This window comes from Drosophila virilis, chromosome 2 (assembly GCF_030788295.1).
Source record: "Drosophila virilis strain 15010-1051.87 chromosome 2, Dvir_AGI_RSII-ME, whole genome shotgun sequence".
Lineage (NCBI taxonomy): Eukaryota > Metazoa > Arthropoda > Insecta > Diptera > Drosophilidae > Drosophila > Drosophila virilis.
The window spans coordinates 6,609,786-6,624,261 of NC_091544.1; the positions used below are offsets into that span (position 1 = coordinate 6,609,786).

Consider the following 14,476-nt stretch of genomic DNA (forward strand, 5'->3'; position numbering starts at 1 on the left):
AGATACACATAGATAATATTGTTTTCAATTTAGCCTGTGCACATATGAAACGGAAAGAAAAAAGCGATATGTTTTTTTTCCTAATATATGTAACAGGTAGAAACATTTGGGAGTGCCCGACACGAAGATACCCTGCAGCGTTTTCTAACAGAGGCAGAATGAGCTTGGGCTATGCGCTGCCAGCTAAAGAAAATATCCTAACTTAAACTCAAGGAATATAACTAGAATTCTTAATATTGAAAAATTAATTAATTAATTTTTGTGTATAAAGAGTTTTCCTTTTGTATACATAGATATACATATAGAAATAATATAATATAATATATTAGAAATATTATCTAAATATCACAAGTACAACTTGGAGATAAACTTAATCTGCTTATGATATACAAAATGATATTTCAAATAGAGCTTTTATATTTAAGTTTTTATAAACTAAACTAAAAGGAACACAAAGCCTCACAAAATTAAATGCCCGCTGTGAAGCGACATGTGTGCGCATATTTGGAGAAATGAGAAAGTTGTGGGCATATGATTTATGAATAAATTATCTGGCGACACGCCCCAAATGGCGTAACGCCCGAAAACTGTTAAGATAGCCCCGATACCACTGTGGGTCAATGGCAGTAAACCTGCTGATAAAAGTAATTCGATAACTAATTATAACTGGGTTATGTCATGTAATTAGAGTAAACAGCGCCCATGTGATTGCTTACAACTATAATGCTCGCAAATATATAATAAGTATAAATATATATTTGTTTTATTCACACACAGGATACAGCATATAGCATACAGCGGCAACGAGGACAGCGACAAATCTTTGCAATTAACTCGCATAAACGGCTACAAACAAAACAAAGGCAATTAAACGCAGAGTCGGGAGCCGGCGGGAGCGGGCGGAGACCACCCATCGACAATCTGCACACCATACACAACAATCTAGAATCTGCTGTTGCGGCCCACATCCTCCGACATGGGCGACAATATAATTGGCTCGGCAAGCTTCCTCCACTTGGGCGACATTGTTTCACTCTATGCGGAGGGCAGCGTTTGCGGTTTCTTGAGCACACTCGGGTGAGTACCATTTGTCACATGCTTGTAGGACACTCGTCGCACTCGCACTCGCACTCATATATGTTATGACCAGAAGTACTCGCTGTTGAATGGCATTTCAGTGAATGATGTTTGAGTACAGCCAGCCAACTGTTGCATGGCAATGCGACTCAATCTCTTGCTTAGGTGTCCATGGAAGCCCTACGTCTATTGGGGGTTTACTTATTAGAGCATATTAGAACTAGCAACATCTTTAAAAGGGAATTCGATTCAAATAATCTTCCTGCAAAGCAAATTACAAAATTACATTAAATCCAGAACATCAATTATTTGCCAAAAACAATTAGAAACAGCAAGAAGGAAGTAAGAAAAAGAATTGTGGCTTAAATAGATGTATTTTCTTGATTTATAGCCAGATGATAGCGGAAAGGTGGCGATAGCTATAAAATGAAAGATACTTGATATATATATACTATTCTAGCAGCTAGAAGCTTCTTAGAACTTACCAGCTTGGCTCACAAAATAGGATTTCGATTTTGATCTTTATCGATTACTTGAAAACGCGGCAAGTTATCGATCGTCGGAAACAGACGCGTATTGCGAGTCAAGTCAAGTCTCTATATAGGCTCTGCGATCCATGTGTTCGTACATACGGACTAGATCGACTCGACTATTGATGCTGCTGAGGAATATATACATATACTTTATGGGCTTGGAAATGATCTACATTTAGACCTTAGTCCATAAGTTATTAAGGAACTATCAGTTGAGATCCATTAATTCTATATAGAATTATAGGTAGAATCCAATTGATAAGTAATTCGAATACCATCAGAACTTGAGTCCCTCCCAGTAGGTTAATTAGCTAAAGAGCATGCCTAATGCCATATCATGTTTTAATATTGATTGATTGCAATCGGAAAAGCTCATGACATTTATTTATTTTCAAGTCTGGTGGATGATCGAACCGTTGTGTGCCCCGAGGCTGGAGATTTGAGTTGTCCGCCCAAAAAGTTTAGAGGTAAGTACTTAATGACTCGACTCACTCAAGCTAATGCCACTCAATGCACTCGCCTTGCAGATTGCCTCATCAAAATATGCCCCATGAATCGGTATTCTGCGCAGAAGCAGTTCTGGAAGGCAGCCAAGCAGTCGGCCAGCTCCAACACAGATCCCAATCTGCTGAAGCGTTTGCACGTAAGCTCCATTCAGTTATAGTTAAATATGAAAGAACGCCTTCACAGTATGTGCCCACTTGGTAGCATGCCGCCGAAATTGAGAAGAAGCAAAACGAAACGGAGAACAAGAAGCTGCTGGGCACCTTCATACAGTACGGCCGGGCTGTGGTGCAGCTGCTCCACTTGAAGTCGAACAAGTATCTGACGGTTAACAAGCGTCTGCCCTCGCTGCTGGAGAAGAATGCGATGCGTGTCTATTTGGATGCGAATGGCAATGAGGGCTCTTGGTTTTACATAAAGCCGTTCTATAAGCTGCGCTCCATTGGCGACTACGTCGTGGTGGGCGACAAGGTGATTCTCAGTCCGGTGAATGCCGATCAGCAGAATCTGCACGTGGCCGCCAACTATGAGCTGCCCGACAATCCCGGCTGCAAGGAGGTCAACGTACTCAATTCGTCCACCTCGTGGAAAATCTCACTGTTCATGGAGCACAAGGAGAACCAGGAGCACATACTCAAGGGCGGCGACGTAGTGCGTCTCTTTCACGCCGAGCAGGAAAAGTTTCTTACCATGGACGAGTACAAGAAACAGTACCATGTCTTTCTGCGCACCACGGGCCGCACCAGTGCCACAGCGGCGACCAGCAGCAAGGCGCTCTGGGAGATCGAGGTGGTGCAGCACGACTCGTGTCGAGGTGGCGCCGGCGACTGGAATTCTCTGTATCGTTTCAAGCATCTGGCGACGGGTCACTATTTGGCTGCCGAGTCCGAATCTGATGTGGCGGCCGGAACAGTTGCTGCCAACGCTCATGAATCCTTGCTGGGCGACTGTAGCAAAGACTCGGGACTTAGCTCTACAATGAACTCCACCCTGAATGGTAGGTACCAAAGGAATTTCTTCTAATTTTACCTGTGTCAGATCTACCTTCAACAACTTCAATTTGCATTTGCACAGAGAAACCGAAAGGCAAGCTATATCGTTTGGTCTCCGTGCCCTATTCGGCCGACATAGCCTCTGTGTTTGTGCTGGATGCGACGACAATGGCCCGGCCGGATAGCCTGGTGCCGCAGTCGAGCTATGTGCGACTGCAGCACATTTGCTCGAACACGTGGGTGCATGCGACATCGATACCCATCGATGTGGACGACGATAAGCCGGTCATGTCCAAGGTCTGCTGCTCGCCCATCAAAGAGGACAAGGAGGCCTTTGCCCTGATACCCGTGTCGCCGGTGGAGGTGCGCGATCTGGACTTTGCCAACGATGCGTGCAAAGTGCTGGCCATGGTGACCAGCAAGCTGGACAATGGCAGCATTTCGATCAATGAGCGGCGCGCTCTCATCTCGCTGCTGCAGGACATTGTGTACTTCATAGCCGGCATGGAGAACGAGCAGAACAAGACCAAGGCGCTGGAGTTTACCATCAAGAATCCCATACGCGATCGGCAGAAGCTGCTGCGCGAGCAGTACATACTCAAGCAGCTGTTCAAGATCTTGCACGGTCCCTTCCAGGAGCACAGTGCGGGCGATGGGCCGTTCCTGCGGTTGGACGAGCTCAGCGATCCCAAGAATGCGCCCTACAAGAACATCTTCAGGCTGTGCTATCGGATATTGCGGCTCTCGCAGCAGGATTACCGCAAGAACCAGGAGTACATAGCCAAACACTTTGGCCTGATGCAGAAACAGATCGGCTATGACATCCTGGCCGAGGATACAATCACCGCGCTGCTGCACAACAATCGCAAGCTGCTGGAGAAGCACATCACGGCCGCCGAGATCGAGACCTTTGTGGGGCTCGTGCGCAAGAACATGCACAACTGGGACTCGCGCTTCCTCGATTATCTGTCCGATCTGTGCGTCTCGAATCGCAAGGCCATTGCCGTCACCCAAGAGCTGATCTGCAAGAGCGTGCTCAGCGACAAGAACGTCGACATTCTGATCGATACACAAATCAAGGCGCTCCGCGGCGATGCTGCCGTGCGCTGCTACAAAGGCGCCTCCGAGGATGTCTGCCTCGCCACGCTCACCGAGGTGGCCGGCGATGACGAGGATCGCTCCGATCTGCAGTCCAACTCCACCACGAGCACCTGGGACAGTGCCAGCCTCAACGGTGAGGCCGAGAAGTATGAAATACATTTGCAGTGGAAGGGCCAACCGGTAAGTGCTGCAGGCCTGCATTTCTCATTATCCCTAATTTCTGCGATTTCTTTGCTTTCAGTCATCGCGCTCCATGGCGGATCTGGCCAGCAGCGTAGCCGACGGCTGCGAACAGGAAGCGGCCATATTGAACTATTATCGCCATCAGCTGAATCTGTTCTCGAACATGTGCCTGAACCGGCAGTACCTGGCCCTGAACAGGCTCTCGCCCCAACTGGATATTGATCTGATACTAAAGTGGGTTAACCAATTATATTATTGGCCAATTCCTTTTGCTCAATGTCTAATCCATCCCACAGATGCATGTCCGATGAGACAATGCCCTATGAGCTGCGTGCATCCTTTTGTCGCCTGATGCTGCACATGCATGTCGATCGTGACCCCCAGGAGCCAGTGACGCCTGTGAAATACGCGCGACTATGGAGCGAGATACCCTCCAAGATGTCCATTATGGAGTGAGTATTTGGATTTAGATGCCTTCAGAGAATTTTAGCTAATGTCAGCGCCTCTTCCGCAGCTACGATGGCAAGAATCTGCAGCCGGATCAGAACAAACAGGCCTGTCGTGCCAAGTTCAATACGACCATCGCATTCGTGGAGAACTATCTGTGCAATGTGGCCACCAAGGTGTGGCTGTTCACGGATCAGGAGCAGAACAAGCTGACCTTTGAGGTGCGTGCCAGAACTAAGAGGAAGCTATTTCCCATGCTACCCAACTCTTTGCCTCTTTCAGGTGGTCAAGCTGGCCCGGGACTTGATATACTTTGGTTTCTATAGCTTCAGCGATCTGCTGCGCCTGACCAAGACGCTGTTATCCATTCTGGACTGCGTGTCGGAGACCTCAAGTGGCGGCGGATATGTCAACGCGGATATTGAATGTGAGTACCAACAAAGCAGATTCACTTAGCCTAAGTTAGTTGAGTAAGTTCTCTCTGATCTGCCCCTGACAAGCTGTCGAAGAGGAGACGAGCAACGAGGGTGAGCTTCTAATTAATCACCCGACATTTAAGCTAATCTAACATTTGTGTCCATTCCACAGCCGAGGGCGGCGTGCTGCGCTCCATTGGGGACATGAGCACGGTGATGACCTCTCTGGCGCTGGGCTCAGTGGGCCAGGCGATTGCGGCGCCCGCCATAGCGCTGCAGCAGCGCAAGTCTGTGTCGCAGCTGATGAAGGAATACCCGCTGGTCATGGACACCAAGCTGAAGATCATTGAGATACTGCAGTTCATCCTGGATGTGCGCCTGGACTACAGAATCAGCTGTTTGCTCTCCATTTTCAAGCGCGAGTTCGACGAGTCCGAGGTGCTTGCCCAGACGCAAACCGGCCCCAACGAGGAACAGACTCCGCCCGCCACTGCAGGCACCACGGACTCGGAGCAGATAGCCGCTGCGGAGGCTGCCATGGCTGCAGCAGCCGCGGCTGCCACGGCGGCGGCGGCACGCCAAAAGAATATCGATCTGGAATCGATTGGCGTGCAGGCCGAGGGCATCTTTGACTGCGAGCGCAGCGATGCGGCCAACTTGGATTTGGATGGCCAAGGCGGACGCACTTTTCTGCGCGTGCTGCTGCACCTCATCATGCACGACTATGCGCCGCTCGTCTCGGGTGCACTGCATCTGCTCTTCCGTCACTTTAGCCAGCGCCAGGAGGTGTTGCAGGCCTTCAGACAGGTAAGTCCGACCTGATTCCCTCAGCGTATGCCGAATTAATGCACTTATTAAGGTAACTTTTAAGTTTATTCAAATCAAGTGTTAGTTAAACTAGACGATTTGTCTGCATGTGCTTAGCTCTTAATAATTTAAATGATTTCTTTAACTTGAGTAATTTGCTAGCTAATGTATGAAAGATTGATTGATTGTTGACTCTGTCCTCCATCTGTCCGTCAATTCGATCTAACAAACTTTGAATGCTGGGCAGAACCAACCTATGTATATAGGAGAGAAGCACCTCTTTTGAAGGATCACGAGCCAGCTATAGCTCCATAAGAGAGTTGAACTGATCCTAATCAGACTCGGCATTTCTTTTACTGTGCCTCTTATCAACATCGAGCTTCCATATCATATAGATGCCAAAGGAACAATCGGATAGGACTACTATATATTACAGCTCAATATAAAGAATCGGGCGAAAACGAGTTGACCAAATTATCTGCACAAATCTCAACAATTAGGCGCTTTATTCTAAGCCAAAGGGTATTCAATCTTCGGTGTGCCGCATATACTCTTTCACTCTAGCTTCTTTTATTGAAGTAGGTTATTTGTATCTTTACATAGTATTTGATTGGGGAAATTCTTTTTTTAGCAATAATTTGATATACATATTTGATTAGTGCACATTTATATATATTTTGGCATGCTAGACGATATCTGAATGGATCGGTACACCGATTGGCAGCTTGGCTGATTGCTTTGTTGTTGCTTTCTAATTTGTAAATTCTATTCTTCATCTCTCTTGGGTTTGCATGCAACGCTCTCGAACTCGAACTCGAACACGCACTCGATGTCGAGTCTCGTGCCACTAATCCGTATAATCAACCGCATCTCTCATCAAATACTCTCTTGTGACTAACAACTAACACTCCTCACGCACTGCTAACACACACACAACTGCCACTAAAGTGGACGTATTCCGCATACCGTAATGAAAGATCTTTTGATTTTGTATGTATGAACATTTATGATATGACTCTCGAGGATTGGCTAATGTCTGAGCTGCTACGCTTTGGCTTTTCACTTTGCAGGTGCAACTGCTCGTCTCCGACAGCGATGTGGAGTCCTACAAGCAGATCAAATCCGACCTGGACATATTGCGGCAGAGTGTGGAGAAGTCGGAGCTGTGGGTGTACAAGGCCAAGGCGACGGACGAGCTGGGTGTCAGCGAAGTCGCCGGCGGTGCGGATAGTCTGGAATATGATGCCACGCTGTCGCCGGAGCAGCGCGGCGAGTATCAGAAGGTCAAGGAGATACTCATACGCATGAACAAGTTCTGTGTGACGGCCGGTGGGTAATCCTCAATCAACTGATCCCTGATCCTGCTAATGCTTGAGCCTATTCCCTTTCAGGTCCCATTGTCAGGCCACGCAAACACGAACAGCGCCTGCTGCGCAATGTGGGCGTGCACACGGTTGTGCTCGATCTGCTGCAGAATCCCTATGACGAGAAGGACGACGTGCTGATGAAGGAGCTCATGTGTCTGGCCCACGAGTTTCTGCAAAACTTTTGCCTGGGCAATCAACAGAATCAAGTACTGCTGCACAATCATCTCGACTTGTTCCTCAATCCAGGCGTGAGTACCAGTTCCGACGAGTTCCGCTCAACTGGACGGGCAATTAAATGTGTGCGCTTTTTCAGATACTCGAGGCGAAGACAGTCTGCGCCATCTTCAAGGACAATTTGGCGCTGTGCAACGAGGTGACCGACAAGGTGGTCCAACACTTTGTGCACTGCATCGAGATCCATGGCCGGCATGTGGCCTACTTGCAGTTCCTGCAGACGATCGTCAAGGCGGAGAATCAGTTCATACGCAAGTGCCAGGACATGGTGATGCAGGAGCTCATCAATGCCGGCGAGGATGTGCTGGTCTTCTACAACGACAAGACCTCGTTTCAGCACTTTGTCCAGATGATGCAGCAGCAGCAGCAGCGCCGCCAGCCGCTCAGCGACGACAGCCCGCTAAAGTACCATGTGGAGCTGGTGAAGCTGCTCGCCTGCTGCACCATGGGCAAGAACGTCTACACGGAGATCAAGTGCAACAATCTGCTGTCGCTGGACGATATTGTGACCATCATTTGCCATCCGCTGTGCATGCCCGAGGTAAAGGAAGCGTATGTGGACTTTCTCAATCATTGCTACATCGACACCGAGGTGGAAATGAAGGAGATCTACGCCTCCGGCCACATGTGGAGCCTTTTCGAGAAGAGCTTCCTGGTCGACCTCAATCTCTTGGTTTCGAACAGCACAGCCGCCGCCAACAAGACCCTGCTGGCATATGTCTTAAATGGCGTAACCAATTTGCTGGGCAGCTTCTTCTCGAGCCCCTTCTCCGACCAGAGCACCATAGTCCAGTCGCGCCAGCTAATTTTCGTGCAGCTGCTGCAGGCCACGTACCGGCTCACCCAATGCAAGTGGCTGCCGCTAGCGGATCGCTTCAATGTGGAGACCTGCATTCGTACGCTGACCGAATCGGCCAAGATGCGCAGCATTGTGCTGCCGGTGGAGCTGGAGCAGCAGGTGGCCAACATGTCCAGCAAGACGGCGATGCTGACGCGCCAGACCGCCAAGTGGCTGCTGGCCTCCAAGCAGCCCAAGTACGAGACCCAACAGTCGGCCCAGCTAATGCGCTGGGATCGCTCCATCATTGAAGGACTGCAGGACATTGTCTCGTTGCTGGAGGATCAACTGAAGCCGGTCGTCGAAGCGGAGCTCTCACTGCTGGTCGATATACTCTATCGCTCCGAGCTGCTGTTCCCAGCCGGCACCGAGGCGCGCAAGCGCTGCGAAAGCGGAGGCTTCATTCGCAAGCTGATCAAGCACACGGAGAAGCTGCTGGAGGAGAAGGAGGAGCGCATGTGCGTCAAGGTGCTGCGCACCCTGCGCGAAATGATGGCCATTGATGTCAACTATGGCGAAAAGGGCGATGCGCTGCGCGAGACGCTCCTGCTGCGCTACTTCCAGTGCAAGAGTGCGCCCAAACTGGAGGACGAGCATCCACATCTGCCGGCCGCCATGGCTGCTGCGGCAGCTGTGGCTGCGGCGGCGGCGACCTCCGACTCAGCCAAGCAGCTGCATTTGGTCACCCATGGACCTGGCGCCAAGTATCTTGCACGTGCTGGCAAAACGCTGCACGAGATGCAGAATCATCTGGACCGCGAGGGCGCCTCGGATTTGGTCGTGGAGCTGGTCATCAAATCGGTGCATTCGCCCAACATCTTTGTCGAAGCCGTTGAGCTGGGCATAGCGCTGCTCGAGGGCGGCAATCCGATCATACAGAAGGGCATGTTCCAGAAGTTTCTCAGCGACGATCTGAACCAGGCGTTCTTCAAGGTCTTCTTCGAGAAGATGAAGGATGCCCAGCAGGAGATTAAATCGACGGTGTCCGTCAACACCACAGACATTGCGGCCAAGGCGCACGAGCATAAGCAGGACGGCAATCTGGAGCTGGACAAGATCTCGCGCAAGCACGGCCTCAAGAGCAACGGCGTCGTCATCACGGATGAACTGAAGCGGGAGCTGCACAATGCCGGCCTGGCCACAGCGCGTGCCTATGGCAATGCGCGGAACATACACTCCGGCGAGGAGAGCTCGGCGATCAGTGTGAACAGCCCCTTAGAGGATATACTGGCCGAGAAGCTGGAGAAGCATCGCGACAGCAAGGAGCAGCGCAATCAGCTGTCCAACAAGGTGCTCGTCATGCAGCCTATTCTGCGTTTCCTGCAGCTACTCTGCGAGAATCACAATCCCGATCTGCAGAATCTGCTGCGCAATCAGAACAACAAGACCAACAACAATCTCGTCTCCGAGACGCTCATGTTTCTCGACTGCATCTGCGGCTCTACCACGGGCGGCCTGGGCCTGCTCGGTCTCTACATCAATGAGCACAACGTGGCGCTGATCAACCAGACGCTGGAGACGCTCACCGAGTACTGCCAGGGGCCGTGCCATGAGAACCAGAACTGTATTGCCACCCACGAGTCGAACGGTCTGGACATCATTACCGCCTTGATATTGAACAACATAAATCCGCTGGGCGAGAACCGCATGGATCTGGTGCTGGAGCTAAAGAATAATGCCTCCAAGCTGTTGCTGGCCATCATGGAGAGTCGCGGCGATAGCGAGAATGCGGAGCGCATACTCTACAACATGAATCCCAAGCAGCTGGTCGAAGTCGCCTGCAAGGCCTATCACCAGGAGGAGCTCATCGACGAGCAGGACGACGCGGACGAGCCGAGTGCCGCAACAGATGATGATGACGCAACGGTTAGCCCACGCGAGGTCGGACACAACATCTACATACTCTGCCACCAGCTGGCGCAGCACAACAAGGAACTGGCCGCCTTACTAAAAGCGTCGGAGGATCCTCAATCGGCCAGTTTCGATGCCAAAACAAGTCAGGCACTCATGTACTACGCAACGCACACGGCCCAAATTGAGGTACAGTCAGAACAAATGCTAATAAAAGCGTTCCCTAGCAGCTTTACATAATATAAGAATGTTAATTAGATAACATAATAGTTGTCAACTTACCACAATATGTCATATTATTCCGATTTGTTCTTATTCCGAATGTCCTTCCTGCATTCGCAGATTGTTCGCAATGATCGCACACTGGAACAAATTGTTTTTCCCATACCTGAAATTTGCGAGTACTTAACAACGGATACGAAAATCAAAATACTGAACACGGCGGAACGCGATGATCAGGGCTCCAAAGTGGCGGATTTCTTTGACAAAGCCGAGGAGATGTTCAATGAGATGAAATGGCAAAAGAAACTGCGAAGTAAGTGTGATGCATATTGTGTTATTTTTTGAAGCCAAACTTTACATCCTTTACAGGTCAGCCGCTGCTCTTCTGGATTAGCAGCTACATGTCCCTGTGGAGCAATATACTCTTCAACTGCGTTGTTGTGATCAATATGATTGTGGCTTTCTTCTATCCCTTTGATAATACTGTGCCAGGTATGAAAGCGTAGATGACAAAAATGTATAAACAGAGTAGCTAACAGCTGTTAGTAAATTAACATTAAGTTCAACAGTGAACTTTATGTTATGACTTTTTGGGCCACAAAACAGCTAACAGCAACGATGTAAACGAACATTTACATTTAACAGTGAATGTTATATTAATGTTATTCGGTTAAAATATTTATAGCATACTTTTTTGGGCACAAATGTGAACTTTTTTCTCTTGTATTTTTAGAGCTCAGCTCGCACATTTCGCTGCTCTTCTGGGCCATTCTGATATTCTCGCTGGTAATAGTAATTACGCTACCTCGCGAATCGGGCATACGCACATTCATTGGCTCCGTAATTCTTCGTTTTATATTTATGCTTGGCCCGGAGTCGACACTGTGTTTGCTGGGCGTCGTTACGGTAAGTACTTGTTCAGCTAATAACTACACAAATAACATTACAATATGTCCGTGCAGGTGACTCTGAAGAGCGTTCATATCGTGAGCATCATGGGCAACAAGGGCACGCTGGAAAAGCATTTCCTCAAGATCATCACCGACTTTCAGCTGCTCTACCATTGCATTTATATAGCCTTTTGCTTTTGTGGACTCATTTTCCATCCGTTCTTCTACTCCCTGCTGGTAAGTTGCGCGTGATCACCTGCCATTTTTATCTCTATCTAATGCGGTGCATCTTGTAGCTCTTCGATGTGGTCTACCGGGAGGAGACGCTGGTCAACGTGATTCGCTCGGTTACCCGAAACGGACGCTCAATTGTTTTGACCGCCGTGCTGGCATTGATTCTGGTCTATCTCTTCTCCATCATTGGCTACATGTTCTTCAAAGACGATTTTCTCGTCCCGGTGGACTTTGAAGAGCAGGAGGCTGCCTCGACTATCGGTCCCTTGACCCTCTCGGTACCAGCATCGCCCGAGGAGTCCTGCGCCATGCCCGACGAACTGGGCGTCTGCAATGGCGGCACCAAGCAGCAGGTGGCTGCAGCTGCCGCCGGCAGTGGTGAAGCCAAGGAGCGTTCCTGTGACTCGCTGGTCATGTGCATTGTGACAACACTGAATCAGGGCTTGCGCAATGGCGGCGGCATTGGGGACATTCTGAGAGCACCTTCGAGCAAGGTAAGCTGGCAAGTTTCAGTTGCAATCGAAATGATCTCATTCAAGATTTGTTTGCCCGGCAGGAGGGTCTTTTTGTGGCGCGCGTCATCTACGATCTGCTGTTCTTCTTCATTGTGATTATTATCGTGTTAAATTTAATTTTTGGCGTCATCATCGACACGTTTGCGGACCTGCGTTCGGAGAAGCAACAGAAAGAGGCTATACTCAAGACGACGTGCTTCATTTGCTCGCTCAACCGTTCGGCTTTCGACAACAAGACGGTCAGCTTCGAGGAGCACATCAAGAGCGAGCACAATATGTGGCACTATTTATACTTCATAGTGTTGGTCAAGGTCAAGGATCCCACGGAGTTCACGGGCCCCGAGAGTTATGTGTATGCCATGGTTAAGGCGGGCATATTGGAATGGTTCCCAAGACTGCGCGCCATGTCGCTAGCCGCTGTGGACGCCGATGGCGAGCAGATCGAGCTGCGTAGCATGCAGGCGCAGCTACTGGAGACGCAGCTGCTCATCAAGAATCTGTCGACACAGCTGCACGAGCTCAAAGATCACATGACGGAGCAACGCAAACAGAAGCAGCGCCTGGGACTGCTCAACACGACAGCCAATTGCCTGTTGCCGTTTCAGTGAAGCAAAGATTGGGCCAACGGGTCGAGGCCAACTAAAAGCAATTGAATTTTAGACATTCCCTTGTGTAGATCTTGCACTAGATAGATGTAAACGTTAAAGTATTGCCACAAATTCCACAGTAACTTGTTAAAATCTCAGTAGAATCAATATATATCAAAATATTTCCGTTGGGTTTCTACTTATATTTTCTACTCGAAAGGAGACGTTTTACTGCTCCACTTACAACTCCACTTATTTTTATCCTAGACATGATCAATTATTCAATTTGAATATGCCTTAACGTTGTATTGGATTCGATTTTCTAAAAGAGATTTGCTCAGCACAGAAGAAGTTAAGACTCGACCATTTCCAAACGAAACCAACAACAACTAAATACTTTACCACATAAGGACATTCGTAGAAACAAATCTATATACATATATATATATATTGTAAACTGAACTCACTCAGAAAACTTAGGGCTGTTGAAATGTTGTTTAGTGGATTTCTTGATCCGCATTTTCACAATTTAGACAAGTTGTTTCCCCATCTACTATATACACCCAACTATATATCTCTATATACATTTTTATACCTACATACTTTATCAATTACAATTTATCGCAAAGCGAATTGGAATAATTACTTAAATGTTAATTTACGCTGTTTTCTGTTACTTATCTAGCTGATTATTAATTTTTATAGAGTAATTGTATGTATAATATTGGCATTTTTTTTAATCATGTTACATTTGCAACCAAAACTAACTAATTATTGTGATTTGTTCGCTTGTTTTCATCTATTCGAATTGTTTACCTTGTACACGGTACGAGTTTTGTTGGTTAATTTTTTATAAGCTAACATTTAATTAAAATCCTAAGTGAATCTATTCTAAAATTAAGCTACTTTAAATGAAGAATATCAAAAATAAAGTGTAGAATTATATAAAAATAATATATTGATTAAAATAAGTTGTAAAACCATCTATGCGATAGATACAAATCTCGTCTATGTACTATTTCCAATTTTGTAACATTTCCAGAAAAATGATTTCTACAATTAGACGTCTTGTAGTTTTCCCAGGCCAGATGAGAATTTATCATAGCGTGGCAACATAATCCGTTGCCAGGGTTAAAGTTGAAGAACAATCCCAAATAGAGAAAGGAGAGTAACAAATTATTTGAAAAACCCATTATATTTGGTTGAACTATTTAAAAGCTCAACAGAGAAATCTATAAAATAAAAAACTTATTTATACAGTTGGGTATCCTCGAAATGTAAGAGTCTGTACAGTAAAAACACATGCAATTTTTATTTTTTATCCAACATTTTTTATTACATATTAATTATACTACGGTTCATTTTCATAAAATTGTTCAATGCGCTCTTGAGATTATCGTTCTTGCTTTAATCAGTATGTTTAAAGTTTAATAACTAGATATTTATGTATGTCGGGTATGTTTGTATGCATGTATGTAAAGATTTCATTCGATTTACTCTAGCTTAAAAACATAATTAGGGTTCGTTTGTTCAATTTTTTGCTTCTACTGAAAATAGCATTTGTATAAATTATTTATCAGGATAGGCTTTAATTGAAGCATGACCAAACAAATAATTTCATTATTGCAATAGGTGTGGAACAAATTTGAAGAATGTAACAAAATTATTTCGCCAATCT

At 47.2% G+C, this 14,476-nt stretch overlaps 1 protein-coding gene across 3 annotated transcripts in view; it reads left to right on the plus strand.

Annotated features, from left to right (window-relative positions):
• The window catches only part of Itpr (Inositol 1,4,5,-trisphosphate receptor), a 23,260-nt gene extending 10,356 nt beyond the window's left edge, over positions 1-12,904 (plus strand). For 2 of the 3 annotated variants that reach the window (XM_070207103.1, XM_070207102.1), the window contains 20 exons: positions 778-1,077; positions 2,007-2,077; positions 2,138-2,253; positions 2,319-3,111; positions 3,189-4,387; positions 4,449-4,624; positions 4,687-4,842; positions 4,905-5,058; positions 5,120-5,264; positions 5,338-5,364; positions 5,426-6,060; positions 7,131-7,389; positions 7,452-7,675; positions 7,741-10,539; positions 10,693-10,885; positions 10,942-11,064; positions 11,306-11,478; positions 11,535-11,699; positions 11,759-12,190; positions 12,253-12,904. In XM_070207103.1, the coding sequence (XP_070063204.1) occupies positions 977-1,077; positions 2,007-2,077; positions 2,138-2,253; positions 2,319-3,111; positions 3,189-4,387; positions 4,449-4,624; positions 4,687-4,842; positions 4,905-5,058; positions 5,120-5,264; positions 5,338-5,364; positions 5,426-6,060; positions 7,131-7,389; positions 7,452-7,675; positions 7,741-10,539; positions 10,693-10,885; positions 10,942-11,064; positions 11,306-11,478; positions 11,535-11,699; positions 11,759-12,190; positions 12,253-12,819 (8,508 nt within the window). In that variant the 5' untranslated portion in view covers positions 778-976 and the 3' untranslated portion in view covers positions 12,820-12,904. The remainder of the gene's footprint in view (positions 1-777; positions 1,078-2,006; positions 2,078-2,137; positions 2,254-2,318; positions 3,112-3,188; positions 4,388-4,448; positions 4,625-4,686; positions 4,843-4,904; positions 5,059-5,119; positions 5,265-5,337; positions 5,365-5,425; positions 6,061-7,130; positions 7,390-7,451; positions 7,676-7,740; positions 10,540-10,692; positions 10,886-10,941; positions 11,065-11,305; positions 11,479-11,534; positions 11,700-11,758; positions 12,191-12,252) is intronic. The other variant, XM_015171396.3, reaches the window with a different exon arrangement.
• The last annotated feature ends 1,572 nt before the right edge of the window (positions 12,905-14,476 follow it).